Source organism: Papio anubis, chromosome 9 (assembly GCF_008728515.1).
Source record: "Papio anubis isolate 15944 chromosome 9, Panubis1.0, whole genome shotgun sequence".
NCBI classification, from domain to species: Eukaryota; Metazoa; Chordata; class Mammalia; order Primates; family Cercopithecidae; genus Papio; species Papio anubis.
In genome coordinates, this window is record NC_044984.1 from 107,462,990 (window position 1) to 107,490,978 (window position 27,989).

Sequence of the window (27,989 nt, forward strand, 5' to 3'; positions counted from 1 at the left end):
GCAAACGTGGGGCACTAAGAGAGGCAATTTCTTGGCCAAGGGACCCCCATCCTCTCCATTGCATACCCGATTTGATGGGGTGTTACAGGCCTCTCCAGGAGGGGCAGAGGTGCTCCTTTACCGTCAGCTTCCTCCCTCTCCCTCCAAGGGTGGATTCCCCTGGCCGCAGCCAGGCAATGGAATGTTGTGTGGTTGGTTGCCAGGCAACCAGAGCCTGCTGGTGGCTGCCTTCTGGGAGAGCTGAGCAGGCTTCCACACCACGCTCCACAGAACCCCCAGGGTCTCCTAGGCTTGTGCAAAACTCCAGCTGGTGGAAAGAAAGCTGGGGCAATTGCCAGAAGGATGGCGGTGCCCTGGGAGGAGTATTTCCGACTGGCTTTGCAAGAGAAACTGTCTACGTGAGTGGGACATAGAGGGAGGGAGGGCCAGAAGGAGGGCGGAATGCGTGGGCTGGCCCATCCCTTCTTCCTCACCTCCTGCGTCCTGGCTTCTTTGGGCAGATCACAGTGGGGTTACTGTCCCCACTTCACAGAGGAGGAAACTGAGGCTCAGGGAGAAACCAAGACATCACCGTGGTCTCAGGGATCGTTCCTGATCCCCCACCCCTAGCTGACATCCGGCTGAGATTAAATCATTCAAACCAAGCTGGGAAGGAATTATTCTATGAAATCCTGCTCCCCAATCCACCCCCAAAACTGCATTTTCAGGAGGAACAGAGGAAGCTTGTTCTGTGCCTCCTTCGTGTTCAGCAGCATGGCCTCAAGTCCCAACCTCAGTATTAGCATCTGTAAAATAGGGAGGGGGATTTCCTCCCGGACCATGGCTGGGAAAACCTTGATGATTACACATTAGTCATTCATTCTGCTCTCCCTTTCTCCCGAGGCGCTGGACTCCAGAACCCCACTGCCTCCTGGGCCTCTCCCTGCAGAGGTATCAGGCATTTTGGGCTTGGCCATAGCAGGGAGCTGGTCTCCCCACCTGACCTGCTCTCCTGCAGACTGCCCTGGCAGTAACATCCTTCTGGTTCCTGGGGTCACCTCTGACCCATTTCTCATCCCCCTCCCCACGCCATCAGTTCTGCTCTCACCTCCCGCCACTGCTGCCCTGCTTGGAACCACACTATCTCTGGAATATCCCGTGGCACCACCACTGGTCTCCTGCAGCTGCCCACTGTCCTTGCTCCTCACAGCAGCCAGAAGGACCCCTCCTCTGCCCAAAATCCCCTGCTCCACTCCCACTTCACTTAGAGTCAAGGCCAAAGTCTCCACTCACCATGGCCCACCGCAGTTGGATTCTCAGCCGCTCCCTGCTCCCAATTCCCATCTTTTCCCTCCTCACTCCCTCCTCTGCACCCACCCTAGCTGCACCAGGGTCCTAGAATCTGTTCCCTGGAGATGTCCACGTGGCTTGCTCCCTCTTCTCCTCCAGGTCTCTGCTCAGATGCCACCTCCTCCCTGTTGAAAGATTCCTTTAGTCGCTTAATTTTTCATCTCAGTGCCTACCATGTCCTGTCATTCTTTATTATTATTATTATTATTATTTATTAGCTTGATTTTCTGTGGCTCCCAGCAGAATGCCAGCTCATGAGGGAACAGGGATTTTTGTCTGTCCTGTTCACAGCTGCACCCCCAGTCCTACAAGGGTGCCTGGTCCAGAGTAGGTGCTCAGGACAATTTGTTCAATGAATGAAGAATTCATCCAGGTTGCAGTGGCTCACGCCTGTAATCCCAGCACTTTGGGATACCAAGGCAGGCGGATCACATGAGGTCAGGAGTTGGAGATCAGCCTGGCCAACAGGGTGAAACCTTGTCTCTACTAAAAATACGAAAATTAGCCAGGCATGGTGGCGTCCACCTGTAATCCCAGCTACTTGGGAGGTTGAGGCAGGAGAATTGCTTGAACCTGGAAGGCGAGAGGTTGCGGTGAGCCAAGCTCGTGCCACTGCACTCCAGCCTGAATGACAGAGCGAGACTCCATCTCAAAAAATATGTAATAATAATAATAATAATTCAACCAGATATGGTGGCTTATGCCTGTAATCCCAACATGTTGGGAGGCTGAGGCAGGAGGATTGCTTGAGTCATGAGTTCAAGACCAGCCTGGGCAATAAAGCGAGACCTCATCTTTACAAAAAAAAAAAAAAGTTAGCCAGGTGTGGTGGCACACGCCTGCAGTCCCAGCTACTCAGGAGACGAGATGGGAGGATCGCTTAAGCTCAGAAGTGAGCTATGATTATACCACTGCACTCCAGCCTGGGTGACAAAGCAACACCCAAAAACAAGTCTCAAAAAAAAAAAAAAAAAAAAAATTAAACAGCCAGCAGGTGGCTAATGGGGCACTCCAGACACAGTGGTGAGATGTGGGGCCCTGAAACATGCTTCCTTCACCCCTACCTCCTACTTGAGCCTCCAGAAAGCTGCCAGAGCAGGCTGAGGATTACGTCCCACCAGTGCTGCGTCTCCTGGAGAAGAGGCAAGAGCTGGTAGATGCAGACCAGGCCCTGCAGGCCCAGAAGGAGGTGAGCCCTGACTACTGTAACGAGGTGGTGAGCCGGCGGATGGGAAGTGATGGAGCCAATTTATTAGTGACAAGGTCTGAGACAAGTGATTTTACCACTCCAAGCCTTGATTTCCTCATCTGTCAAATGGGGATCAAATGAGACCAGCTGTTGGTGCAAATAAATTTGTGAGCATTGAGTATGTGCTGGGCACTGCATTAAGACCTGGAGGTCTTACAATGGTCCCTGCCCTTGTGGGGCTCACAGTCTGGAGAGGAAAACAAGTAAGTGTTCAGGTGGTGACTGCTACAGGGAAGAAGCACTGGGCAGGGGTTGTGGGAGCCCAGAAGAAGTCCCTACCTCCCCATGGGGGTGGTCAAGGAGGGCTTTTTGGAGGAAGTAATGTCTTGGGGATTGCTGAAGGGCAAGTCGGCTTATCCAGCAAAGGCGAAAGGGATAAGGAAGGAAAAACAGGCAGAGAAAAACCATACACAAAGACTGGCTGGAAGACAAGAACCACACACAGGTGGTTAAGCGGCCCGAAAACAGAGTATGGGAGGAGAGAGGGTAAGATGAGGCCTGAGGGAAGCACAGGGACACTGGCATTCGGGGGCTGGAGGAGGGTGTTTCGGCTTCATCCCTGGGTGATGGGAGCCACGGATGGGTTGAGCCGGGAGCAGCCACAGATTAGGGACAACAGGTGGAAAGGGTTAAGTGTGAACCTGAGAGCATGGGAGGACCCGGACCCCCAAACCCACACAGACAACCCACTCCTCACCCCCAGGTGTTCCGCACCAGAATGGCAGCTCTGAAACAGCGCTGGGAACAGCTGGAACAGAAGGAGCGGGAGCTAAAGGGGTCGTTCATCCGCTTTGACAAGTTTTTGCAGGTAGGTGGAGACTCCTGGGGGGGGGGCGGGGTCTATGGGTAGCAGCTCACACCCCCATAGGAGCCCGGCAGGTAACAAAAAGAAAAGAAGTGGTTTTCGTCATGCAAAAGGAAACGGCGGGAAACACACGCCGATGAAGAAAAAAAAAAAAAAAAAGCGGGCAGGGGAATTGGGTGAAGAGCCAGTTTCTGAGCCAGGCCTGCTGGCTGCCCCTGGTTTTGCGTGCGAATGTCAGGGCAGGATGGAGGTGCCGAACTCCCCGCCGGCTCCCGATTCCTGAAAATCGCCTTCTCCCCACCTTACTCCCCAGGACTCCGAGGCCCGGCGCAATCGCGCGCTGCGGAGGGCGGCGGAGGAGCGACACCAGGCGAGCCGCCGGGAGGCGGAGGCGCTGCGTCTGCGGACCCAGCTCGAGGAGCTACGGCAAGAACGCGCGCGGCTGCAGCGCCGGCTTAAGCGCCTGGAGCCCTGCGCGCGCCTGCTGGAGCAAGCGCTGGAGCTGCTGCCCGGGGTGAGTCCCGGGAAGAAGGCTGGGAGCTCGGCGCCACCGCGCGGCGCTGAGTGGCTCAGGGACGGCTTCGGACCGGCGAACTACTGTAGCGCTGAACTACTGGAGTTCTTGGCGTGAATGCCAAGAACTATCGCTTATGGAGCGCTCACTGTATGCCAGGGATACGCTTTAGTTTTTGTGGTTGTTAGTTTTGGAGTATTTTTGAGACAGTGTCTCGCTTTGTCACCAGGCTGGAGTGCATTGGCGCGATCACGGCTCACTGCAGCCTCGACTTCCTGGGCTCAAGGGATCCTCTTGCTTCTGCCTACCAAGTAGCTGGGACCACAGGCGCCTGCCACCACGCCTGGCTATTTTTTTAATTATCATTTTTAGTAGAGACAGTGGTCTTGCGATGTTGCCCAGGCTGGTTTCGAACTCCTGGGCTCAAGCGATCCTCCCACCTCAGCTCCCAAAGTGCTGGGATTACAGGTGTGAGCCACCGCCCACATTTTGTTTTTGAATCCTCCCCAAAGTCCAGTGAAGTGAGTCCTGTGATTGTCAACTGTCAACCCCATTTTACAGCTAGGAAAACTGAAGATGAAGAAAGCTAACTCTGGCCGGGCGCAAGTGGCTCACGCCTGTAATCCCAACACTTTGGGAAGCCAAGGCGGGAGGATTGCTTGAAGCCAGGAGTTCGAGACCAGTCTGGGTAACATAGAGTGACCCCTGTCTCTACAAAAAATTAGCCGGGCGTGGTGGCGTGTGACTATAATCCCAGCTACTCTGGAGCGGAGATGGGAGGATCGCTTGAGCCCAGGAGTTCGAGATGACAGTGAGCTATGATCGCGCCACTGCACTCCACCCCAGGTGACAGAGCGAGACCTTGTCTCTAACAAACGGAGGTTGACATTTAAGTCACTTTCCAGAAAGATTATTCCAATAATAAGGAACGCCGGCGGCCAGGTGGGATGGGGAGGGTAGGGGACTGCAGGCCCATGTGAGTCCCTTCCCCGCCCCCAACTCTAGTTCCAAGAGGTCCCGGAACTGGTGGCGCGCTTCGACGGCCTGGCCCAGACACAGGCGGCACTGAGGCTCAGGGAGCGCGAGCGGCTAGCGGAGCTGGAGGCGGCGCGATCGCGACTGCAGCAGTTGCGGGACGCCTGGCCGGACGAGGTGCTCGCACAGGGCCAGAGGCGGGCGCAGCTGCAGGAGCGCCTGGAGGCTGCCAGGGAGCTTACGCTGCAGTGGGTACGGCCCGCCCTCCGTCGGGGGCGCTCGGGACCCCAGGCTTCCACAGCCGGGCGGGGAGGAGCGACAGGGCTGATGAGGACAGATGGGGCAATGCGTACCCCAGAGGGTTCGCTGCAAAGGAAGGCATCTCAGGCATCACCGAGCCCTTTCGGGCATGAGGCCCCGCCCTATCCGCCGGCACGAGGCTCCTGCAACCCTCTCCCGAGAGCACCTGACTGCCTGACTGGCAGAAGTGGATGGGAAGAATGCCGGGCGCTGTGGCTCATGCCTGTAATCCCAACATTTTGGGAGGCCGAGACGGGCGGATCACCTCAGGTCATGAGTTCGAGACCAGCCTGGCCAACATGGTAAAACCCTGTCTCTACTAAAAATACAAAAATTAGCCAGGTCCACTGGCAGGCGCCTGTAGTCCCAGCTACTCGGGAGGCTGAAGGAGGAGAATCGCTAGGTCCCAGGAGGCGGTGGTTGCAGTGAGCTGAGATCAGGCCACTGCACTCCAGCCTGGGCAACAAAGCTAGACTCCATCCCAAAAAGAAAAAAAAAATGTGGCTGTGAAGAGAGGGCAGCCCGCCTCGGGCCAGTTGCCATAATTGGGACCAGGGTGGGTGTTCTCCAGGAATCCAAGTGGATTCAGATTCAGAACACAGCAGCGGAGAAGACTCTGCTCCTGGGACGCAGCAGGATGGCCGTGCTCAACCTGTTCCAGCTAGTGTGCCAGCATCAGAGGCAGCCGCCCACCCTGGACATTGAGGACACGGAGGGACAACTAGAGCAGGTGAGGACCCCTCTTTATGGCACCTCCAGCCCCCAAACACTCCCTCTTTGGAAAAATCAGGTACCTAAAACCCCACAGTTAGCAACACCTTCTCTGGGTTAAGCATGGCCCTCTAAGGTCAGAGCCCTTGCCCCAGCCGTGGCTCGATCACCACGCAGGCACCAGGTCTAGGATGGATTCCTGAGTGTGTCTTGGCTCTGACAGTGGCCAGAAGAAAGCCATGTCCCTCTCTGCGATGAAGCTAGACTATCTCAAAAAGAAAAAAAAAAAAAAAAAGTGGCTGGTCTCAATGCCCTCCCTCTACCAGGAAGGCCAGGGTTTGTGCTGAGTCCCTCTTTTCTCACAGGATCCAACAGCCCACACATGTGGCAACAACTGTAAAAAATCATGAGGTCCAGACTCACTCTTCATTAATCTCTGGCCCTCTGGCTCCCTGCTTCCTGCACAGAGAGGCCTCAGCTTCCGCAGGGAAGGTGAGGGTGGGGTTAGGTTGAGTTGTGTAGCGTAGAATGTGACATAGGCTTTTTTTTTTTTAGACAGAGTCTAGCCCTGTGTCACCCAGGCTGGAGTGCAGTGACACGATCTCGGCTCACTGCAACCTCTGCCTCCTGGTGATTCTCCTGCCTCAGCCTCTCAAATAGTTGGGATTATAAGCACACACCACACCTGGCTAATTTTGTATTTTTAGTAGAGATGGGGTTTCACCATGTTGGCCAGGCTGGTCTCAAGCTCCCAACCTCAAGTTATCCTCCCACCTCAGCCTCCCAAAGTGCTAGGATTACAGGTGTGAGCCACCGCACTCAGCATGACATAGGTTTACAATGGAGGGAGATTTCAGACTTCAAACACTTTCTTGTTTCTAGTGGGTATACCCAAAGCGTGGCCCCTTTGAGAAGTGGAGGCAAAGTAAAGGGAGGCATCCCACCTTTTCCCCAACCCATTCCCATTCCTGTTCTGCCCAATGGCCAGGATTCCAACTGAACACCAAGACCTGGATCCTGGGAATCTGCTTCGCCCCTCCTAGTTGGTTGGATGCATCAATGCCACTGTTCTTCCCAGCCTGGCCTGTTACCTGGTTACCGTGTGGCACATGAGACTAGCAGAAACACAGGCTTGGTGTAAACAGGAAAAAGTCAGTCCCTTTTCTTTAAGTCCAAGTGGAGTAGTGGAAATTAAGAAGGAACAAAATCTGTAACCGGTTGTAATTAATTAGTTGTAAACAACACTGCACTAGGACCAGATCATCTCTTTTCAAAATCAACTCTGCCTGTCAAGGAGAAAGGCTCCATGGAGGGACACTATGCCTTTTCCCACCTCCCCTAACACTCCCTGGCCTCCAGGCCTGGGACTCCCACTGTCCTGTGGCTGCCACAATTCAGTAACAGCTTCATTTATTCATTGCATTTTCATTATTTTTCCAGTTGCCCCCTAGTTAGGACAAGGGGTAACTATTTTTCTCCATTTTTGGTGGAGATAAAGTTTCTTTCTCAGTTGTTGATACAATGACGAATATGAGGGGAGCCCACAGATGGTTGTAAGTTCACCCTCAAGTCCTAGTTTTTACAATGGATCCATGGCATTTATTAAGTTCATATTCATAAAGAAGTTAATTAAAACACAATAAAGGACGGCCACCCATGGAGATAAGAGTAGATCACAAACCAATGAATATGACTGATCCAGGTACAAGAAAATAAAGCTGATTGATATAAATGAAAATACTAATTGGATAGTGCAGGTGACAGCAGCAAGGAAGCTGTGAAGGTGTCTGCTCACGCAGCAGTTGGGAAGGTTGGCCTGAGGCTTTTAAAACGCAGAACAGTTTAGGATCTCAGTCACCACCTCTGGGAACCACCATCACTGCTGTTCTTTTAATGAGGGGGTCTCCAGTCCCCACCCTGCCTTTTGGCCTCCCCGCGTGTTGAGGGATGGGGGCTGGACAGTGGCTCTGGGGCTGGGATGTGACTTCGTGTTGGGCTCCCCTCCAGGTGAAGCTGTTCATGCAGGACCTCTCTGCCATGCTGGCTGGCCTGGGTCAGGCTGAGCCTGCGGCCCCTGCCTCCTAGCCCTGACCCAGGTGAGTAGCGGGAGAGGGGATCCCCGAGAGACCCTGAGATAGGAGGGCCCCCATTTCCATTGGGGTGTGGACTGAGTGGCTCTTCCTGAATCCGTTTCCTCATTGGGAAGATGGGAGGGCTGTGCCTGTTCAGAGTGCTGTGGGCCTGCCATGAGGGGCACATAGCAAGCACTCAATAAGTGCATGCCCTGATGAGGAGGTGATGGGAAGGTCAAGGGGCTATGTGTGGGGCAACTGCCTCTAAAATGAGATCAGACCAGGCCCTCCCTGCCAGGGTGGCTGGGGCATGATAAAAGCTCTTTGTCAGGTCTCAGAGCAGGGTCCATGCTAGATGAGAGATCACCGAGGCCCCTCCACTATGGACTCTGCCAGGTGAGGGGCCCAGCCTGAGAATTCAGCTGCTGGGGCCACCCTTGACCTTCTCAGAACCTCAAACAGGGGGTGGGTGGTGAGAAGACAGAGGGCAGGCCAGGTTCTGACCTCCAGGTGTGGAGGGGCCGAGTTAACCTCTTCATAGCCAGAGGGGAGCAGCTGTGCCCTTGCCCTGGGGCTGCACATCCTGTTCCCCTCCCACAGCCCACTCCCAGCTGCAACCATGTCCCGGTGGGAGGAAGGCGGACCAACTCCCACCTCCGGCACCTGGCTTGTGCTCTGAGCCTCAATTTCCTCACGCTAAATGGACACAGCAGCAGAACCTACCCTGGGGAGACCCACAACTCCTCTGCCACATTAGCTGGGATTTTAGTACCTGAGTCTCTCCATTCCAACTCCCCAAGTAGACTGCACTCCTGGCCCACCAGCAGTGCTCAACAAAGATTTATTATATTAAAAATTCCATCGCCAAACCCTGAGGCACTCAGGGCTCTGACTGGTGCAGCCATGACCTCTGAACCCAGAACACATGGAAGCAGCAGCAGCTGAGTTGCCAACTCAGGTCTTGGCCTGCCTGGCTTTGCTGCCGAACTCCTACACACCCTTCAAGGCCCTGCTCAAATGTCTCTGTCTTAGGCTGACGCAGCTGCTGCCCTTCCGTGGCCATACAGTGCTCCTTTTCACGGACGATGGCTCCTGCAGGGAGTGCCCCCAGTGCCCAGCACTGGGCCAGGCACACAGTGGTGCACAGGAACGTCTGCCGATGCCCACCCTAAGGCCAATCAAGGAGCCACGGAGCTGGGTCCCGGTCCTCACATCCTCTTCCGCATCTTGCCCTTCTTGGAGCGGGCGACCCGGCCGAAGGCGCCCTGCTGCAGCTCCTGGACACGGCGGCGGTTGCGGGCAGAGAGCTGCTTGAGGCCACCACGCTGCAGGAAGCGCAGCTTCTGGGCCCGGCGCCGCTGCTTCAGGATCTGCTGCTTGGTCTTGAGTTCCGGGCGGACGCAGCCTGCAGGGGTGCCTGGGGCGTGGGGCCGGGATGCACCTGCTGGGACAGGGATTCAGGGAGCTCAGCTGTTGGAATCACTCCCAAAATCCCCTCCTCCCAGAAGCTCGCAGACTCCTTCCCTGTCCCTACTCCTGTTCTGTGCTTATTGCTGTGGCCCAGTGTCTGTACACAGTAGGTGGCTAATAAAGTTTTAGGCAGCCTCATGGAGTGGTCAATAACACGGGGCCAGAACTGCTGGGGTTCAAATCCCAGCTGTGACCTCTTGGACCCTGGGCAAGTCAGTAAACGGCTCTGTGCCTCAGTTTCCCCATCTGTGAATTATAAATCACAGCACCTCCTTCATGGGTGAAGAGAAAATGCATTTCCATGGTATAAAGTGCTCAGAACAAGGCCTGGCCCATAGTGAGAGCCTTTTAGGCATGACTGTTACTATTAAAAATTCTCCAACCAAGGAGTGTATGTTTCCACAGCACACCTACTGCTACTGCACGCTCTGAGGCCCCCCATAGTAACCGAAACAGACCTCAGCCTCTGTCTCCATGGACACCATGCTCTAGGCTTGTTAGATGAAAAGAGGGTGTAGATGAACCTTCCTTTAGGTGGGAGAGGAATCAGAGAAGGCCAGAGAGGGAGAGGGACTTGTCTGAGATCACACAGCAAAGCAGCAGCAGCAGAGGTCAGCGGCCCTGCCCTAGCCCGACAGGTGGGCATCAGGTAGTCCATTCTTCTAGTTCTCCGGGAGGCAAGCACCACCCTCCCTGGCTCCCACTAAGTCCTGTGTCCTCCTCCTCCTCCCCATTCATAACAGCAGCCTCCCCAGCGCTCCTAGAGGGATGACCATTGGGGTGTTCCCAGCTGTCTCCAGTGGAGCCAGGGTGCCTCGCAGGACCTATCACCTCCAATGAGGACAAAAAAGGAAAAACAGCTGCTTTCTCCCAAAGCCCATAGGTCGCCCCCATCTCCCCAGCCCCTGCCCGCCCACTGCACGGCACTGCTCACAGCAGAAGCTGCTGTTTCACCCAGGTAAAAACAGGCTGCGAAGTGAGGTGTGGGTGGTCCCCACCCAGCCACGCTGACAAGGAGACACTCCCACAGATGGGAGAGCTGGAGGGGGAGAAGCCACAGAGAACAGGCCCAGGCAAATGCACGCAGGCTCACAGAGACACCCAGAGAAGGCAGTGACCAGCCCCAGAAGGTGGAGGGACACAGCAGTGGGTAACGTCATCTGAGAGAGACCCAGGACATGGTCCCAAACTCCCCTCTCCCCAGGGAAGGCCCCAGGTGGGAGCCTTGGGCAGCTGGGTGACTCAGGTTCAGTCACAGCCCTCATAAGGCACCTGTTTCCCGGCCTGTAAAATGGGTATTCGCAGTCACCTTGCCTCCCAGGTCATGTGTGGTCCAGGACACAGCCTGCCCGCACCCAGCAAGTGGGAGCCCCTCCCTGACAGCAGCCCTTAAGCACAGGCTCTGGTAGACAGAGCCGGCTTCAAATCCACCTTAGCCTTTTACTGGCTGAGGGACCCAGGCCAGCTCAAAGAGGTCGAAGTCCTCAAATGACCAAATGTACTATTTGCCAACCCACATTTCGAGGAAGTATCTTCCTCAACATCCCCCGTGATCGCCTCCTCCCGGAACCAAAGCTGCTTCTGACTGCGTCTTTGGTGACATGAACTTCCCCACAGCATTGCTAAAAAGAACGTCACTCCTGAGGATGCCACAGGGGTTCAATTCATGCCCACTCTGTCAGGTCGAACCACATGCAGATGCCATTTTTGCAGGTGAAAATGGCCCACATAGCAGCATTCCCACAAGGTTCCACTTCCCGAGTTCTCTAGGATTTTAGACAATAGGCTTAATTAGGTGAACAGGGCATCTACCAGAAGTCATCCCCGTGGCTTCATCTGTGAAGTGGACAGAGGTCGGGGACAAGGCACCTGAGGGGCACGGTGCTTCCCAGCGCCTGTCAGGTGATGCTCGTGACCATCAGAGACCGGGATAGTAGGAAGGGGGAACCTGTGGGTGTGGGGGTTGGGTGGGGGGATCATGGAAGGACCCAGGGTTTTGGCAGCATACCCCAACACACCGAGCTCTGGGGCTCTGCAGTAGCCCCTGCACCCGTGCCTCAGTGTTACCCTAATCTGACCATAACTGCTCCTACCTGTGCACCCATACTCCCCACCCTCCCCTGGCTCTCACCTTGGCCACGGCCTCGCTTCCCACCTCTTCGCTCTGGGCCTCGCCGGTCAGATGCTCCTTCTTCGTCCGAGTCACGATCATCAATCTTCTGTTTCTGTTTCCACTTCTGATAGCTGAAACCTCGTTAAGGAAGCTGCGTGAAGCCCCTGGGACGGGAGAAGGCTCCTCCCACCGCCCCAGCAGACACAGTTCTGTTATCCCAGTCGCCGCTGAAGCTGCTCGGCCCGGCCCCCAGCACACAGGTCCCACTTACTGGAGATGCGGCTGCTGAAGCTGCTGGGCCGGCCCCCAGCACACAGGTCCCACTTACTGGAGATGCGGCTGCTGAAGCCGCTGGGCCCACCCAGCACGGAGTCCCACTGTGGAGATGCTGCTGCTGAAGCCGCTGGGCCGACCCCCAGCACAGGTCCCACTTATTGGAGATGCTGCTGCTGAAGCTGCTGGGCCCCGCCCCCAGCACAGGTTCCACTTATTGGAGATGCTGCTGCTGAAGCTGCTGGGCCCCGCCCCCAGCACGGAGGTCCCCACTGTGGAATCATTGCTGGAAGCCACTCAGCTCGGCCCCTCATCCCGGCCTTTGGGTCCCACTTAATTGGAGCTGCTGCTGCTGAAGCTGCTCGGCCCCGCCCCTCCCCGGCCACGCCCCTCAGGATACAGGTCTCGCTTGTAGGAGCTGTTGATGTAGCGGCCACTCTCTGTCTTAATCTTCTTCTTGTCTTCCTGTCCTGACTTTCCCACAAACCGCTTCTTCTTACGGTCCCTGCAGGAGAGGGAGTTGGGACGGCTGCTGTGGAGGGAAACGCTTGGAGTGCCGGTTCCCGCTCAGGGCCTGTCTCCTCACCCGACCCTCTTGTCAGGTTGTTGGAGCATTAAAAGAAAGCAGTGCAGCCATGTCTGGCATGCAGTTGGCGCTCAATAAAGGTCAGAGGACTGCCGCCAGCACTGGGGCCTGGCTCAGGGACAAGGGCCTCCTGGAGGGTTTCCAATCCCCTCCCCATTCCCAGCTGTGACCCTTGGTTGAGTCACATACATTCTCTAGACGCTAGAGTCCTCCTGAACAAATGGGTCCTGAGCCCTGTCTAGAAAGACTTGCCAGCAAAAAGGATAGACGGGGTCAAGATCTCTGTGGTGTGTGATCAAATCAAGGCGATAGAACAGCCAGGGGCCATCACACCTGCTGTGAGTGGTCACATGGGGGACAGCCAGGTCATAATCCAGGCTGTACAGGATCAGATGGGAGTGAGGACGTCAGGGAGTTCACCCTGCCTGCTGGCATGAGGGGCAGCTCACTCGCTCACTCACCCCAGGCATGGATGATGGAGGGGCAGCTCACTTGCTCACTCACCCCGGGCATGGATGGGCGGCTTACTCGCTCACTCACCCGGGGCATGGATGGGTGGGTCACTCGCTCACTCACCTGGGGCATGGATGGGTGGGTCACTTGCTCACTCACCACTTGAGCTGCTGCCGGCCCCTCGTCAGGTTCTGGGCTTCGTCCCCCATCAGGTCCAGGACAGCGCCAGCCACCTGCTGCTCGAAGGCTCCCCCTTCCCCGCTGATGCTCAGGCTGCAGAGGGAAGGTGGGAGACATAACTGGATTGATGGGATCCAGCAGACCTGCCTGCCCCACCCAGGACCCAGCCAGCCACTCACCCCCGCTCGCTGTCGAAGTCCTTGGGCCGGTAGGGGATGTAGAATTCCTGGTCCCGCTGCCAGGCCTCCTCCCTCCGCCTCTTGGCTCCCCTGTTGGGTCCTGACCGCTGCCGCTTCCGGCCCATGACCTCTGAGAAAATGTCCTGGCAGAGCACGGACCGAGGCCCAGCGTCATGCCTGTAGCCCCCTGGGGAGTCCCCACAGCCTCCCTACCCACCACCCTGGCCACAGGGGCCAGTGGCTTCCCGGGGACTTTCAAAGCTTCACTTTGCCATTTCTTAGCTGGGTGACAGTGTCTCCTGTGGGACCCTCAGTTTCCTCATCTGCACACACAGCGCAACCCCTGCCTCAGGGACCAGCAGAGGCAGGACAGCTAGGTAAGGCAGAGAGTGCCGGCCGGGGGAGACCCAACTCCCCATTCCAGCTCCGCGCTCCAGGCTGTGTAACAGCCGGCCCTGCCCCTCTCTGCGCCTGGCCTGCTCTGAACAACGTGGACTAGGTCAGGGGTCTCCAACTGGTCTTCTAGGCTACTGAACCCTCTGTCTAAACAAAACATGAGAGAGGGACATCCTGGGGGACACGCAGGCCCAAGACCCACCTACCAGGTGAATGGGACACTTCATGGTCCTCCCTCTGAGTGAGACCCGCACGTCTCACTGCAGAAGCCCTGATGTGTTTGGTGGCTGGTGATGCCCTGGACCCCACTGAGGGTGTCATGTTGTACACAGCTTCTCAGGCTAAAGATCTGGCCCCAGTTTTAAACGAGGGACAGTGGACAAGAACCATACCCCGACTCTGCAGATGGGAAGCTGACAGCATCCACCTCCATCCACTGCTCAAAGCCCCTAGAACAGCTTCATGGGCTGCTGCGACTTAGCCACCCCTTCCCTGTACCCAGGTCCAGGGTCCCCAGGGTGGAACCTGTACCTCCACACTCTCTCCCGCCGCCTCCTCCTCCTCCTCCTCTTTCTCAGGCTGCTTCTCCTGCAGTGCTGGGCAGCTCGGGGCTGGGCCCACTGGGCCCTCCTGCTGCTCCTGCCTCCCCTGCTGTCCCTGCTGGAAGCGGGCGATGGCCTTGTGGTCCTTCTGCCGCTTGGCGCGCATCACCTGACTGCACAGGTCTCGGCTGGAGGCGTTGATCTCAAATATAGTCTGTGGAGGGGACACCCAGTCCTTTGCCCACCAGCCTCCTACCCCTAACCCCACCCTTACCACTTGGTGGGCTCCCTATTGGCATTCTTCCCCAAGTCTTCCCCAGTGTCCAAGGTGGGCACTCTCATTATCTGCACTTCACAATTAGATAGACCCAGGCCAGGCGCAGTGGCTCATGCCTGTAATCCCAGCACTTTGGGAGGCTGAAGCAGGAGGATCACTTGAGGTCAGGAGTTCGACACCAGCCTGGCCAACATGGTGAAACCCCATCTCTGCTAAAGATACAAATATTAGCCAGGTGTGGTGGTGGGTACCTGTAGTCCCAGCTACTGATGAGGCTGAGGCAGGAGAATCACTTGAATTCAGGGGGCAGAGGTTGCAGTGAGCCGAGATTGTACCACTGCACCCCAGCCTCGGTAACAGAGCGAGACTCTATCTCAAAAATAAAACAAAAACACAAAGAGAGACCCAGGCCAGGTACCATGGCTCACGCCTGTAATCTCAGCACTTTGGGAGGCTGAGGCAGGAGGATCACCTGAGCCTAGGAGTTTGAGACCAGTCTAGGCAACATGATATGACCTCATCTCTACAAAAAATAAAAAAATTAGCCATGTGTGGTGGCATGCACCTGTAGTCCCAGCTACTCAGGAGGCTGAGATAGGAGGATCACTTGAGCCCAGGAGGTCAAGGATGCAGTGAGCCATGATTGCACCACTGCACTCCAGCCTGGGTGACAAAGCAAGACCCTGTTTCAAAAACAAACAAAAACAAAAACCCAGAGAGGGTGAGTAACCAGCCCATGGTCACATGCTAGGAAAAACCATAGCTTGTTAACCCAAGTCCATTTGACTTCAAAACTGGCGCTCTTAACTATGACAGCTCCTCTCCTGATCCCAGCTGGCTGGCAAGCTTACTCACTCCCGAGTAGGTTTTTCCTTTTGTGCATCCCCTTCCATATGCACAAGATGGGGTGCCTAATGGGAGTCAACAGTTGGGAAGGAGGGAAGGAAGCTCAGGAAAACAAGCTCTTCAGGCCTCTAACAGACCGGGAGCATGTCACTTCCCCTTGTGAACCATCTGTTAAGTGCTAGGGAATGGCTGCCCCATGCCACCTGCTGTGGGCCAGCAGGGATGGTTCCAGAACAAGGGGCATCTCAAGAGAGGCTGTCAGAGCCAAGGCTGCAGGTTAAGAAGATATAAGCTCAGATGAAAATCCCTGCTGGGGTCCTGCTGGGGGTCAGGACTGCAATCTGAGTCATGGCACCACCGTTGTCACTGTGTGACCCCAGGCCACGGGCCATCTGTCTCTGGCCTCCACTGAGCCAGGACTCAGAGCGTGGTCTCCGCCCGGCCCCACTCACCGCCCGGGAGCGGTAGTTCTTGATGCTGTCCACCAGCCTCAGCCGCTGCAGCTCCTCCTCCTCAAAACGCAAGCCTGGTGGGAAAGCAGTGAGGTGTCAGGCTGTGGGTGGGGTCAGCAAGACCCACCTGCCACCCCTACCCTGTAGAAGGACTCACTGAAGAGGGGGTGCAGGCCCAGCCCCACAAGGTCCAGCTCCTTGGCCCTCTTGATGGACTCGGGTGAGGGCGCTGGGCGTGAGCGCACATACTGCTGCTGGGCGTTGTCGGCTACGCGGGCCAGGCCCCGTAGCTCCAGCGATGCCTCCAGGGTGCTCTGCAGGCCACTGTCCTCCTCGTCCACCACACTCTGTGGCACCCGACCCAGCATGCCATCCACACCAGCCGCACCTGCACCCCACACAGCACCTTGTCAGGGGTCTTTCAGTCCAGCCCGCCTGTCTGCTGTCCGACCACCATTCCTGGGTCTCACCCTGGCTCCAGAATCACAGGTAAATGGCTACAAAATAATCACTGCAAAGAACACCAGCACTTACGGAGGAGCTAGAGAGCCAGACACTTGAATACACCGACAGGGGTCAACAAACCGCGGCCGGCCGGCCAGCTGCCTGCTGCTTCTGTAAATGGCTCTACGGGAGCACAGCTGCACTACTCGCTGATGCATGGTCTCTGGCTGTTTTTGCACTACAAGGCCAAGGTTGAAGAGCCACCCTGGATCACATGGCCCACAGAGTCTAGAATATGTACTATCTGGCTCTAAAAACAAAACTTTGTTGGCCGGGCACGGTGGCTCATGCTTATAATCTCAGAGTTCTCGGAGGCTGAGGCAGGAGGATCACTTGAGGCCAGGAATTGGAGACCAGCCTGAGCAATGTAGTGACACTCCATGTCTACAAAAAAAATTTTAAATTAGCCGGGCATGGTGGTGTGCACCTGTAGTCTCTCAATTACTCATGGGGTGAGGCAGGAGGATCACTTGAGCCTGGGAGCCCAAGGCTGCAGTAAGCCATGATAGCGCCACTGTACTCCAGCCTGGGCGACAGAACAAGACTTTGTCTCTCTTAAAAACAAAAAACTAAAACAAAAAACAACCAACAGCAACTTTGCTGACTCCAGCATTAGAAATTCAATTTCCACAGCAACCCTGTTCTACAGATAAGAAAACTGAGGCTTAGTGTGGTTCAGTTGCTACCAGGACTGTCAAATGAGTCAGTTGCAGAGACAGGATTCAATCTAGGAAGAGTCCATACTAGCAACAGCGATACTTACGGTAATAAGTAACAGCAACAGTAAGAGCAGAGGATGCCGGGGACAGAGGCTTCCTATGTGCAAGCACTGTGCTGAGTTCATCATCATCATCTCCTTTACCTCACACCAAAAATATGAGGAACGTACCTGCTTTCTTTTGTCGTCACGTTCTGACTTTCTACTACAGAACATCTACAACCGTAAGCTAGGCACGGCGGCTCACACCTGTAATCCCAGCACTTTGGAAGCCTCCAGCACAGATGGAGAATCACTTGAGTGCAGGAGTTCAAGACCCAGCTGGGCAACATAGTGAGACCCCCATCTCCACAAAAACTAAAAAATCATCCAGGCATGGTGGACCTGCCTGTATTCCCAGCTCCTCAAGAGGGTGAGGTAGGAGGACTGCCTGAGCCTAGGAGGTCAAGGGTGCAATGAGCTGTGATCATGCCACTATACTCCAGCCTGGGTGACAGAGTGAGCCCCTCTCAAAAAAAAAAAAAAAAAAAAAAAAAAGGCAAAACAATGAAAGGAAAACACAAAAAGCCTTGGGAAGAGTGTGATGGACCTCATGGGCCCATCACCCACCGTCAATTACCAACATTTGGCCAATCTTGCAAGAAAGGCCCTGATGAGTCCATTTTAGAGATGAGGAAACTGAGGCTCCTGGAGGTTTAGAGATTGGCCCAGGGGCACATGGTGAGGGTCAGGGTCGGAAACCAAACCCTGCACTGGGTCAGGAGCCTGCCCTCTTCCCATCTCTCCAGATTAAGCACGTGCTGGGCCCTGCTGACCCCTGGCTAGCTCTGGAGCAAAAGCAAGATGTCTCTCCCTAAAAGCTAACTGCACCGGGGGTGGTTTCTGCCTGGACATTGTGGGAGGCTCCTTCCCTCCCTCTGCCCCTCCCACACCCATGCACAGCTCTCAACCCAGAAGGTCGGAGATCTGTAAAGCCTGCACAGGGCTGCGTGCTGCCTCTAGCCCTGAGCAGGCCCTGGGTGCAGGGTCCATTTCCTTCTGCTCCTGCCTGTCACCGGGCCCCTGGGGTTGCTGGGTGGGGCTGTGCTCACACCTCCCTCACTTGGCCCTTGCACTCTCGGCTTCGCCCCCAGGAAAATGCTTTGAAATGCCCCCTCCAATTCACCCCTGTGTGGCGCCCAACTGAGGCCTCCACCTCCAGTGACTGCACAGGCTGCCCCTGACCCCGGCCAGGCCCCATAGCCCTTTCCTGTGCCCTTGCATCTGACCCCAGACTCTCCACTGCAGTGTCTGCTTTCCAGCTGCCTCCAGGCATGGACTGGGACACTGCAGGGCCACACGGTCACCTGAGGGGGCCACAGCCTGGACAGAGATCACCACTGGCTGCCAAGAGTGAACAGCCAAGGAGAAGGGGGCCCGGAGCTCTGAATCTTAGCTCCCCACCTTCCTGCGGTATGCACGTGGGTAGGCCTGTCAGAGCCGTTCTCCCATATGTGAAGCGGAGGTGACTGACAGCCCTCCCTCCAGCACAGATGGACAAATGAGGCAAGATGTGTACAGGGCCCGGGAACCAGCAGGACTGCAGGTGGAAGCCCATAGTTGGAGGCCCATAGATGGAGGCCATGGTGATTCCTGTTGTCTGTCCCATGCATTCCCACTCTAGGGTGTATACAGAAATGTCCTGTGGGTGGCCGGGCACAGTGGCTCACACCTGTAATCCCAGCACTTTGGGAGGCCGAGGCGGGCAGATCACCTGAGGTCAGGAGTTCGAGACCAGCCTAGCCAACATGGTGAAACCCTGTCTCTACTAAAAACACAAAATTAGCTGGGCGTGGTGGTGTGTGCCTGTAGTCCCAGCTACTCGGGAGGCTGAGGCAGGAGAATTGCTTGAACCCAGGACGTGGATGTTGTGGTGAGCCGAGACTGCGCCATTGCACTCCAGCCTGGGCAACAAGAGCGAAACTCTGAAGAAAGAAAGAAAAGAAAGAAAAGAAAAGAAAGAAAAGAAGAGAAAAGAAGAGAAAAGAAGAGAAAAGAAAGAAAGAAAGAAAGGGAAGGAAGGGAAGGAAGGGAAGGAAGGGAAGGAAGGGAAGGAAGGGAAGGGAAGGGAAAAGTCCTTTGGGCTTGGTCTAAAGGTGCCTCAGCCTCCCTCCCCGCCCCCTGTGCTCCCCTGAAAACTCAGTCAAGTATAGGGTCACACACTAGATGCCTGCAGGGGCTGGGCAGGCTATACCAACAGGAAAGGGAGGCAGGCAGGGGCTGCAGGGGACCAGGGAGCCTGTCTAATGGGGGCGCCACAGCTTAGCACCCAGATCCAACCGTTTCCTAGTAGATCCCAGAAATCTGGATTGTTGTGGGAAATCCTGAGTTTAAAATAGAGGGATTAGCCAGGCACAGTGGCTTGCTTGAGCCTAGGAGTTGGACGCTGCAGCGAGCCGTGACTGCACCACTGCACTCCAGCCTGGGCAAGAGTAAGACCCCGTCTCATTAAAAAATAAAAGGAATCAGTCGGGTGCAGTGATTCACACCTGTAATCCCAGCACTTTGGGAGGTGGGTGAATCACCTGAGGTCAGGAGTTCGAGACCAGCCTGGCCAACATGGTAAAACCCTGTCTCTACTAAAAATACAATAAAAAATTAGCTAGGCATCTGTAGTCCCAGCTACTTGGGAGGCTGAGGCAAGAGAATGGCTTGAACCTGGGAAGCAGAGGTTGCAGTAAGCCAAGATCACACCACTGCACCCCAGCCTAGGCAACAGAGCGAGACTCCGTCTCAAAAAATATGAAATAAAAATAAAATAAAATAAAATAAAATAAAATAAAATAAAATAAAATAAGGAATCATCTTCTCCTGGGGTCAAACCCAGCCCCACCTCCTCCCACAGCCAAAACAGGGCCCACGAACTCTATGGAGACCCCTAACCCCACCCAGCCTCCACTCACCTGAGGGGTCCTCGAGGGGTCGGGCAAGGGCAAGGGAGCGGCCCAGGAACAGGTGCAGATCCAGCAGGTAGGGAATTTCGTCAGGGGCCACCAAGGAGTAGGCTGTGCCACTTCGGCCAGCCCGAGCCACACGGCCTGCAGCAAGGAGACGTTCAAGCTTAATTAAGCAAATTAGAGGAACCTGGACCCAGCATGAGTCCCACAGACCAGATCCTGAGCGGGTGAGCCTGGCCAGGCCTCGAACTCCCATAGCTGCTCTCCCCACCTATGCACAGGGAAGTTCAATCATGGTCTCTGGGTTGATCTGTGAGAGTGTGGCCAAGCTGACACGGTGCCCTGGGAGACTAGCAGAAATATAGCAAAGGCCTGCTCATGAGCATGATCAACTCTTCAGTGCCCCCACTTTTGAGAATTGCCCCCAAAGATGCAAACATTCACACACAAGGAGGTTTAGTATGGCCCTGACTAGGAGAGCCCCAAGTTTGGAACTAAAGGCTCAAGGATAGAGGACTGGTTAAGTGAATTAGCTGATGGCCACACAGTGGGGAATTAAACAGCTCAGAAAAAGAGTGGGCAAACTGCAGCCTACAGGGCCAGGCTAGTGGCACCCGCCTGTAATCACAGCACTTTGAGGGGCTAAGGCAGGAGAATCACTTGAGGCCAGGAGTTCAAGAACAACCTGGGCAAAATAGTAAGACCCCATGTCTACAAAAAATGAAAATTAGCCAAATGTGGTGGTGTGTGCCTGCAGCCCTAAGTACTTGGGAGGCTAAGCTGGGAGGATTGCTTGGATCTGGGAGTTCAAGCTTACTGTGAGCTATGACCATGCCACTGCACTAGAGCCCAAGGAACAGAGTAAGATCCTGGCCCCTTGCTTGTCTGCGTAAATAAAGATTTATTGGAACACAGCCACACTCATTTGTCTATGTAAATGAATAGGCAGCATTCACACTACACCAGCAGAGATGAACGGTTATGACAGGGACAGTATGGTCCACAAAGCCTAACGTTTCATGTCTAGCCCCTTATAGAAAAGATGTGCCAACCCATCACAGAATGACATTTCATAGTAAACAAAAAACATTCGCTATGTGTGGTGATGTAAAAAGAAAAAAACAAAAAGCAAGTTACAAAAAAGAGCACCCAATATGATTGCAATTTTGCATGAAATACATAAATCCCTACACAGCATTACATTCTGGCTTGTGTCTGTATCTTGGGAAAACAAGGTGTTATGACATTTGGAGATTTCATTTGAGGTTGTCCGACTGGCACTGTTGGTCTTGTGAGGCACAAGAAATTCCTTTTGGGGGGTCCTGGGGACCTCTCTAGGGACATGCAGAACCAGCCCTCCACACAGCAACGAAAACTAGGGGACAGCAGACAGCAACAAGAGGGAAGTGTGCCCACCATATGACACTTATGAATTAAAAGAAGGCAAAGAAAGTGGAGTAACAGTTACCAGGGGCTATGGGAGGGGAATAAGGAGATTTTGTCTGATGGGTAGAGCTTCAGTTTTGCAAGATGAAAAAGTTCTGGGGCTGAGCATGGTGGCTCACACCTGTAATCCCAGCACTTTGGGAGGCTGAGGCAGGCGGATCACTTGAGGTTAGAAGTTCAAGACCACCCTGGCCAACATGGTGAAATCCCCGTCTCTACTAAAAACACAAAAACTTAGCCAGGCGTGGTGGCAAGCACCTGAAATCCCAACTACTTGGGAGGCTGATGCAAGAGAATAGCTGGAACCCAGGAGGTGAAGGTTGCAGTGAGCTGAGATCATGCCACTGCACTCCAGCCTGGGGGACAGAGCAAGACTCTATCTCAAAAAAAAAAAGGTTTTGGGGACAGATGGTGGTGATGGTTGCACAACGTGAACACACTCAATGCCACTCCACTGCACACTGGGAAATGGCAAAATGCTGAATTGTATGCTATGTCTACTTTACCACAACTTAAAATAGAAACATCAGAAGAATGGATGCACACCAAAATGACGGCCATGTCATCAAAGAGCAATGGGGAACAGCGATCTCTGAAATGAGACCACAGCTGCTCCGTGACTTACAAAGGGCTGCATCTCAATAAACCCAACAGCCGTCAAAAACACACTCACTGCACCTAACCCACTAAACGTCACAGCTCAGCCAGCCTGCCTTGAACATGCTCCAAACACTTCCATTAGCCTATCCTTAGGCAAAATCATCCCACACATAGCCGATTTTAAAATAAAGTGTTGAATATCTCATGTAACTTATTGAATCTGTACTGAAAGAAAAAAATAGAATGGTTGTATGGGTGCTATTGTAAAGTCAAAAAAACCATAAGCTGAATAATTGGGTCTTTTTTTTGTTTTTTGAGACAAGATCTTGCTCCGTTACCCAGGCTGCAGTGCAGTGGCACAATAGGGAGTTTGAGACCAGCTTGAGCAATACAGCAAGGCTCTGTCTCTAAAACAAGCCCACAGCCACCCCATATGCAGTGTCAGGAGTTAAGCCTTGTACCCTTGGCTTCTGCCAGGATCCAGCACCCCTGCCTGCCCCAGGGCCAGCCATGGGCCGCTTACCCACACGGTGCAGGAAGAGCTTGCCCTTGGCAGGGAAGCTATAGTTGATGACATTGTCCAGCAGCGGGATGTCCAGGCCCCGGGCGGCCAGGTCAGTCACAATGAGGGTGGAGCACTTGCCAAGCGTGAATTTGGCAAGGTTGATCTTGCGGGCTGTCGGGTCTAGGGCACTGTAGATGTGGGCGCAACTCACCCGCTGGGTCGTCAGCAGCTGCTCAGAGCAAAGATGGTAACAAAGTGAGAAGGAGACTTGGAGGAGAAAGGAAAGGAAGCCAGGCCATGGTGGGGGACAGGCACTGAGGTGCAGAGAGAAGACCACGGGTTCTGGAGTCTGGCACCCTTGGTCTGAATCCCAGCTTGCTGGGTGACGCCAGTTTGGGGAGGAATGGAGCTTACAACACCTCCCACCTCTCTGCAGGGCTGTCTGAGGATCAGAGATGATGTGTGCAGAGGGCCCTCATCAGAGATGATGTGTGCAGGGAAGCTGCAAATGCTACCTCAGTGCACAGGCCTTATCCTGATTCTGCTACAAACAAGCTGTGTGACCTTGGGCAAGTTACCAAACCTTTCTGTGCCTCATTTTCCTCATCTGTACGAATAATTGCCCCTTCTTTGTAGCCTTATTATGAGGATCACATGAGTCAGTATACACAGTGCTGAGAACAGAGTCTCAACACGGGACACTCATGATGGCGCTAGCTGTTCTTTACAGATTACTATTTAAACTGGGCGTGGTGGCTCACGCCTGTAATCCCAGCATTTCAGGAGACCAAGGCTGGAAAATCACTTAAGCCCAGAAGCTCAAGACTAGCCTGGGTAACACAGCAAGACACCATCTCTACAGAAAAAAATAAAAATAAATCAATAAATAATGAGCTGGCATGGTCAGGCATGGCTCGTGCCTAGAGTCCCAGGTACTTGGGAGGCTGAGGTGGGTAGATCACTTGAGCCCAGAAGGCAGAGGCTGCAGTAAGCCATGATCATGCCACTACACTCCAGCCTGGCCAAAGGAGCAAAACTCTTGTCTCTAAAAAAAACTATTTAAAAATTACTATTTTGGTCTTATTCACTGGTGACCCCAGCAGCTGCACAGAGGAAGCGTTGTTAACTGTGTGTGGAGTGAGCGAAACCCAGTGAACCATGTCCTCAGATAACAGACCCAGGTGTAGCCGACGGGGAGGCAGGCACTGACAGAAAGGGGCCCCCCGCCTTCTGGGGCACAGCGACTCCCCAGGCTTTGACCCAGGCGAGGGTCACACAGGGATAATACATAGGAAAAAACTCTGAGCCACTCACACATGCTAACAGCACTTCACACAGCTTACTACATGCAGGTCATGCCTCAATCTTAAGAAGTCAAACAAACCAAACACTAAAAATCTACAGGAAAATGACAGGATGGCAGGGACAGGTTTCAAAATAACCCGGATGATAAGGGGAAATAACGGATGAAGGTCAAGACCAGCTATGAGCTGATAACAGTTGTACCTAGATAACGAGTACCTAGGAGTTCATCATATTATTTTCTGATCTTAGTATGTCTTTGAAATTTTCTCACAATAAAAAGATTAGGCCAGGCGCTGTGGCTTACACCTGTAATCCCAGCACTTTGAGAGGCTGAGATGGGCAGATCACTTGAGGTCAGGAGTTCAAGACCCGCCTCGCCAACACAGCAAAACCCCGTCTCTAAGAAAAATGCAAAAATTAGACAGGCATGGTGGTGCCTGAAGTCTCAGCTACTCAGGAGGATGAGGAAGGAGAATCACTCAAACCTGGGAGGTGGAGGTTGCAGTGAGCTGAGACTGTGCCACTGCACCCCACTCTGGGCGACAGAGTGAGATGCCATTTCCAAAGGAAAAAAAAAAAAAAGAAATGTTTTCATAGTAAAAAGTTTAGGCTGGGCACAATGGCTCACACCTATAATCCCAGTACTGTGGGAGGCCAAGGTGGGAGGATCACCTGAGCCCAGAAGTTCAAGACCAGCTTGGGCAACTGAGAGAGAACCTGTCTTTACAACATACAAAAATAAGTAACAAATTAGCTGGGCATGGTGACAAGCACCAGAAGTCCCAAGTACTCGGAAGGCTGAGGTGGGAGGACTGTTTGAGCCTGGAAGGTCAAGGCTGCAGTGAGCCGCGATTATGCCACTGCACTCCAGCCTGGATGGCAGAGCGAGGTTCTGTCTCAAAAAATAAAAATAAAAATAAAAATAAAAATGACCATCTTGAGCCCAGGCCCAGGTTCCTGGTCCACTCTCATGCTGCCCTCTAGTGACTGCATAGGGAACTGCAGCTCCAAACTCCAGCTGAAGGAGGTGACGGTCCCACTCAGGACTGGGCTCACCTCAGTGAGGTACTCGGCATGGTGCTTCGTGGCCACAAACACCACGGTCTGGTCCTGGGGTCGCACCACGTTGCGCAGCAGGTGGAGCAGCACGGCAGCCTTGGTGTCCTCCCGCACGAGGAAGAAGGAGGTCTGTGGGGAGAGGGCATCACGAGTTGGCTTTCGGGATCCTGGCCCAGAGCCTGCAGGGCCCACCTGGACACACCCTCCTGGGACAGGACAGGTGCAGCCTCACCTTCAGCTGCTCGTTGAGCTTGGTGTCCACGTCAAGCCGGATGAGCACAGGCTCTGTGAGGCCTGCAGGAGACGTGGGGGAGAGTGGGGGTGTCGCAGAGGGACTGGACCCCCAGGCCCCAGCCCCACCCCCAGCCCCCATCTCCACCCCCAGCTCACGCACCAGCGCGGGCAAATTCCACCAGCAGTTTGGGCAGTGTGGCGGAGAAGAGCACCGTCTGGTGGCCCCCGGGGAGGCGGGCGATGATCTCCTGCAGCTGCTCTGCGAAGCCCATTTCAAAAAGCCTGGACGGGTAGAGGGCAAGACCGGGTCAGAGGGGGCCTCCACTCCCTGGAGTTCCAACCTCAGCCATCCTTGTCCCCACAACTTCTGCGGTGTCCCAGGGCTCCTCTCTCTAACTCAGCCCACTCACACTTTATCGCGTGACTTCATCCTAAGCAACAATAACCTTGAAATCTGGAATCTGTCTCGGTTATGTTCTTACAAACTCATGCTGAAATAATCGACAGCAGCCCAGGCTGACTGCAGAGGGTCACGCCTGTAATCCCAGCACTTTGAGAGGCCAAGGTAGGAGGAGTTTGAGAACACCCTAGGCAAGACCCCATCTCTACAAAAAATAAAAAATTAGCTGGGGCCGGGCATGGTGGCTCACGCCTGTAATCCCAGCACTCTGGGAGGCTGAAGCAGGTGGATCACCTGAGGTCAGGAGATCGAGACCATCCTGGCTAACATGGTGAAACCCCGTCCGTAATAAAAATACAAAAAAAAATTAGCCGGGCGTGGTGACAGGCGCCTGTAGTCCCAGCTACTCGGGAGGCTGAGGCAGGAGAATGGCATGAACCCGAGAGGCAGAGCCTGCAGTGAGCCGACATCGCACCACTAAACTCCAGCCTGGGTGACAGAGCGAGGCTCCATCTCAAAAACAAAACAAAACAAAACGAAACAAACAAAAAAAAACAATTAGCTGAGCGTGGTGGCGAATGCCTATACCCTCAGCTACTCAGGAGGCTAAGGTGGGTGGATCCCTGGAGCCTAGGAGGTCGAGGCTGCAGTGAGCCATCATCACACCAGACTGGGTGACAGAGCAAGACCCTGTCACCATCAATCAATCAATGATAGCAGTCCCTCCCCTCTTTCCCCACCTCCCCCTCCCCAACTCTGCCAGGGAGGGTTCTAAGTACTTTACAAGTATCAAGTCTTCGGGTCCTCACAGCACCCCTGGGAGGTACATGCTACTTTATCCCCATTTTGCAGTTGAAGCAGCCAAGGCCCAGAGATGCCCAGTGATTTGCCCAAATTCAGAGCTGAAGTCGCAGAGCTAGGACTGGATCCCACTCCTGTCTGGCTCCTGAGTCCATGCTCTCAACTTTGTGCTTTTAAAAAAATATCTTTGAAATCCCACGTTAGGGGCCGGGCACTGTGGTTCGTGCCTGTAATCCCAGTACTTTGGGAGGCCGAGGCGGGTGGATCACCTGAGGTCAGGAGTTCGAGACCAGCCTGGCCAACATGGTTGAAACCCCATCTCTACTAAAAATACAAAATTAGCTGGGCATGGTGGCGTGTGCTTGTAACCCCAGCTACACAACAGGCTGAGGCAGGAGAATCACTTGAACCTGGGAGGTGGAGGTTGCAATGAGCCAAGATTGTGCCATTGCACTCTAGCCTGTGTGACAAAGCGAGATTCCATCTCAAAAATAAATGAATAAATAAATAAATCCCATGTTAGATGTCCTACTATTTATTTCAATACTCCTGAAATGCAAAATTATAAATATTGGTCAGAGAGCCCCACAGATGAGCTCCAGCACCACTTATGAGGAGTTCTGCAGCCCACATCTGGGGAGACATTGCTTCGATCTTGGCCACACGGGTCTCTCCCGGCAGAGCCTTCCTCTGGTTGACCTCTCTGCCTCCGCTTTCCCAGTTCAGACACAAGTGCTCAGGGCTGACCTGCAGCCTTACCGGTCGGCTTCATCGAACACCACGTATTCCACACTCTGCAGCTTCAGGTTCATTTCCACAGCCACATGCACCAACCGTCCAGGCGTGGCAATAATTCTGGAAGAGGGTGCACAGGCCAGGTGACCCCAGGGCCAGGGCTACCACCATAGTTCTCTTACACCCCCACCACTGGGAAAGGACCTCAGGGAGTCATCCCCAATCCACAAACTCACATGTCGGGATTTTCGTGCAGGGCTGCAAACTGGTCTTCCATCCTAGAGAGGAGAGAAGGGTTTTAGCTTGATAGAACAGGTCTCCGGTTTCCCTTCCCATAACCAAACGTCCAGGTGAGGCTGCACACCCCAACCCCAGGAACACACACCCGAGGCTTAGAACTAAGGAAAGGCCAGTGCTGAGGTGAGGCAAAGGCATTGCCCTGACAAGAGATACAAGCTGAAATATTCAAAAGAACGGTTATAACAGAGTTCCCCCAAAGAGATGGGCTCAACTACAGACCTCAATTCACTCCTTCTGTTGGTCCAGATAGCAACAAAGCTGCCTTCTACCCACAGCGCCTCCAGCAACTAACCCTGGAACTACCAGCTCCAACTAGAACTCAGGTTCCCCGGATCTCTGTCAGCTCTCGTCCTTAAACCCTTTGGACACACATCCCTACTTTTAGTCCTCCTCTGAAGCACCCTTGGGATACCTATAGGAGCCAGGGTAGCCCTGGGCCAGGACTAGCCCAGGGAGGCCCTTCTGACAATCACAAACTTTAGAAAGAATAAATGACAATGGAGACAAAAGCACTGAAAAGCAAACTCTCTGAGAATCAAGAGTGTTAACAGCAGCATCCTTAAACTTTCTCCCTTAAAGGGGCTGCTCTTTAAGGCAGAAACTGTGAGATAAGGCATGGAATGAGGCAGGAGACTGGATTCCGATCCCAGCTCCACTACGGAATCATTGCCTGGCTCTAACCTGTCACTTCCTCATTTTGCTCATCTGTAAAACAGGTGTGGCA

The 27,989-nt window shown here is 54.2% G+C and overlaps 2 protein-coding genes across 3 annotated transcripts in view; one reads left to right on the plus strand and one right to left on the minus strand.

Moving 5' to 3' along the window:
• The first annotated feature begins 285 nt into the window (after positions 1 to 285).
• Positions 286 to 7,990, plus strand: CFAP73 (cilia and flagella associated protein 73). Its single transcript, XM_009181765.4, has 7 exons — positions 286 to 398; positions 2,413 to 2,518; positions 3,282 to 3,386; positions 3,697 to 3,897; positions 4,903 to 5,124; positions 5,744 to 5,902; positions 7,891 to 7,990. The coding sequence occupies exons 1-7, from the start codon at positions 343 to 345 to the stop codon at positions 7,966 to 7,968; spliced, it is 927 nt and encodes a 308-aa protein (XP_009180029.1). The 5' UTR covers positions 286 to 342; the 3' UTR covers positions 7,969 to 7,990.
• The window catches only part of DDX54 (DEAD-box helicase 54), a 28,397-nt gene continuing 7,864 nt past the window's right edge, over positions 7,457 to 27,989 (minus strand). The window contains exons 6-20 of one of the 2 annotated variants that reach the window (XM_003907191.5): positions 27,202 to 27,243; positions 26,990 to 27,085; positions 25,190 to 25,311; positions 25,028 to 25,089; positions 24,793 to 24,924; positions 22,450 to 22,660; positions 19,887 to 20,021; positions 15,880 to 16,110; positions 15,723 to 15,796; positions 14,137 to 14,361; positions 13,210 to 13,352; positions 13,010 to 13,123; positions 12,212 to 12,316; positions 11,557 to 11,669; positions 7,457 to 9,396 (exon numbers count right to left, since the gene is read on the minus strand). In XM_003907191.5, the coding sequence (XP_003907240.2) occupies positions 9,164 to 9,396; positions 11,557 to 11,669; positions 12,212 to 12,316; positions 13,010 to 13,123; positions 13,210 to 13,352; positions 14,137 to 14,361; positions 15,723 to 15,796; positions 15,880 to 16,110; positions 19,887 to 20,021; positions 22,450 to 22,660; positions 24,793 to 24,924; positions 25,028 to 25,089; positions 25,190 to 25,311; positions 26,990 to 27,085; positions 27,202 to 27,243 (2,038 nt within the window). In that variant the 3' untranslated portion in view covers positions 7,457 to 9,163. Of the gene's footprint in view, positions 9,400 to 11,556; positions 11,670 to 12,211; positions 12,317 to 13,009; positions 13,124 to 13,209; positions 13,353 to 14,136; positions 14,362 to 15,722; positions 15,797 to 15,879; positions 16,111 to 19,886; positions 20,022 to 22,449; positions 22,661 to 24,792; positions 24,925 to 25,027; positions 25,090 to 25,189; positions 25,312 to 26,989; positions 27,086 to 27,201; positions 27,244 to 27,989 lie in introns of both variants that reach the window. The other variant, XM_009181764.4, reaches the window with a different exon arrangement.

Coding starts and splice junctions, on each gene's coding strand:
- CFAP73 (XM_009181765.4), top strand. CDS start 343: ATGGCGGTGCCCTGGGAGGAGTATTTCCGACTGGCTTTGCAAGAGAAA. Junction 2,519..3,281: donor CCCTGCAGGCCCAGAAGGAG/GTGAGCCCTGAC, acceptor CCTCACCCCCAG/GTGTTCCGCACCAGAATGGC. Junction 5,903..7,890: donor CGGAGGGACAACTAGAGCAG/GTGAGGACCCCT, acceptor GCTCCCCTCCAG/GTGAAGCTGTTCATGCAGGA.